The 501-nt window shown below is 45.5% G+C and overlaps 1 protein-coding gene across 1 annotated transcript in view; it reads right to left on the minus strand.

Annotated features, from left to right (window-relative positions):
- LOC116690741 (ankyrin repeat and BTB/POZ domain-containing protein 2) overlaps nt 1–501 on the minus strand; it is a 92,697-nt gene that overhangs the window by 54,305 nt on the left and 37,891 nt on the right. The window contains exon 3 of the mRNA XM_032517908.1: nt 32–181. Coding sequence (XP_032373799.1) covers nt 32–181 — 150 coding nt within the window. The remainder of the gene's footprint in view (nt 1–31; nt 182–501) is intronic.

The following is a 501-nucleotide window of genomic DNA, read 5'->3' on the forward strand; positions in this document are numbered from 1 at the left end:
CACACACACACACACACACACACACACTCACTCAGCTCTGCGATGCTGCCCACCGAGGTGGCGAGCAGCGCCTGCTCCAGGGTCCTCAGCTCCAGCTGGACGTAGGCGTCCTCCCTGGTCTCCAGCGGGTCCTCGGGGACCTTCGTGTACGGGCTGACCTGGACCGGCAGCGACAGCTCACCTAAAAACACACAAACACAACAATAACACAACGTCTCATTAGGGCTGCAATTAATCTGTCAATAACATCACGTCAGGGCTGCGATTAATTTGTTAAATGTTAAAAATGTGGATCAGTGTTTCCCAAAAGCCCAACATGACGTCCTCCAATGTCTCATTCTGTCCACAACTCAAAGACATTCAGTTTACTGCCACAGAGGAGAGAAGAGACTAGTATGTCAAAAAAGTATAAAAAGTCATAATATAGTATGTCAAAAAGTCATAAAAAGTCATAGTATAGTATGTCAAAAAGTCAAAAAGTCATAGTATAGTATGTCAAAA

This window comes from Etheostoma spectabile, chromosome 1 (genome assembly GCF_008692095.1).
Source record: "Etheostoma spectabile isolate EspeVRDwgs_2016 chromosome 1, UIUC_Espe_1.0, whole genome shotgun sequence".
NCBI lineage: Eukaryota > Metazoa > Chordata > Actinopteri > Perciformes > Percidae > Etheostoma > Etheostoma spectabile.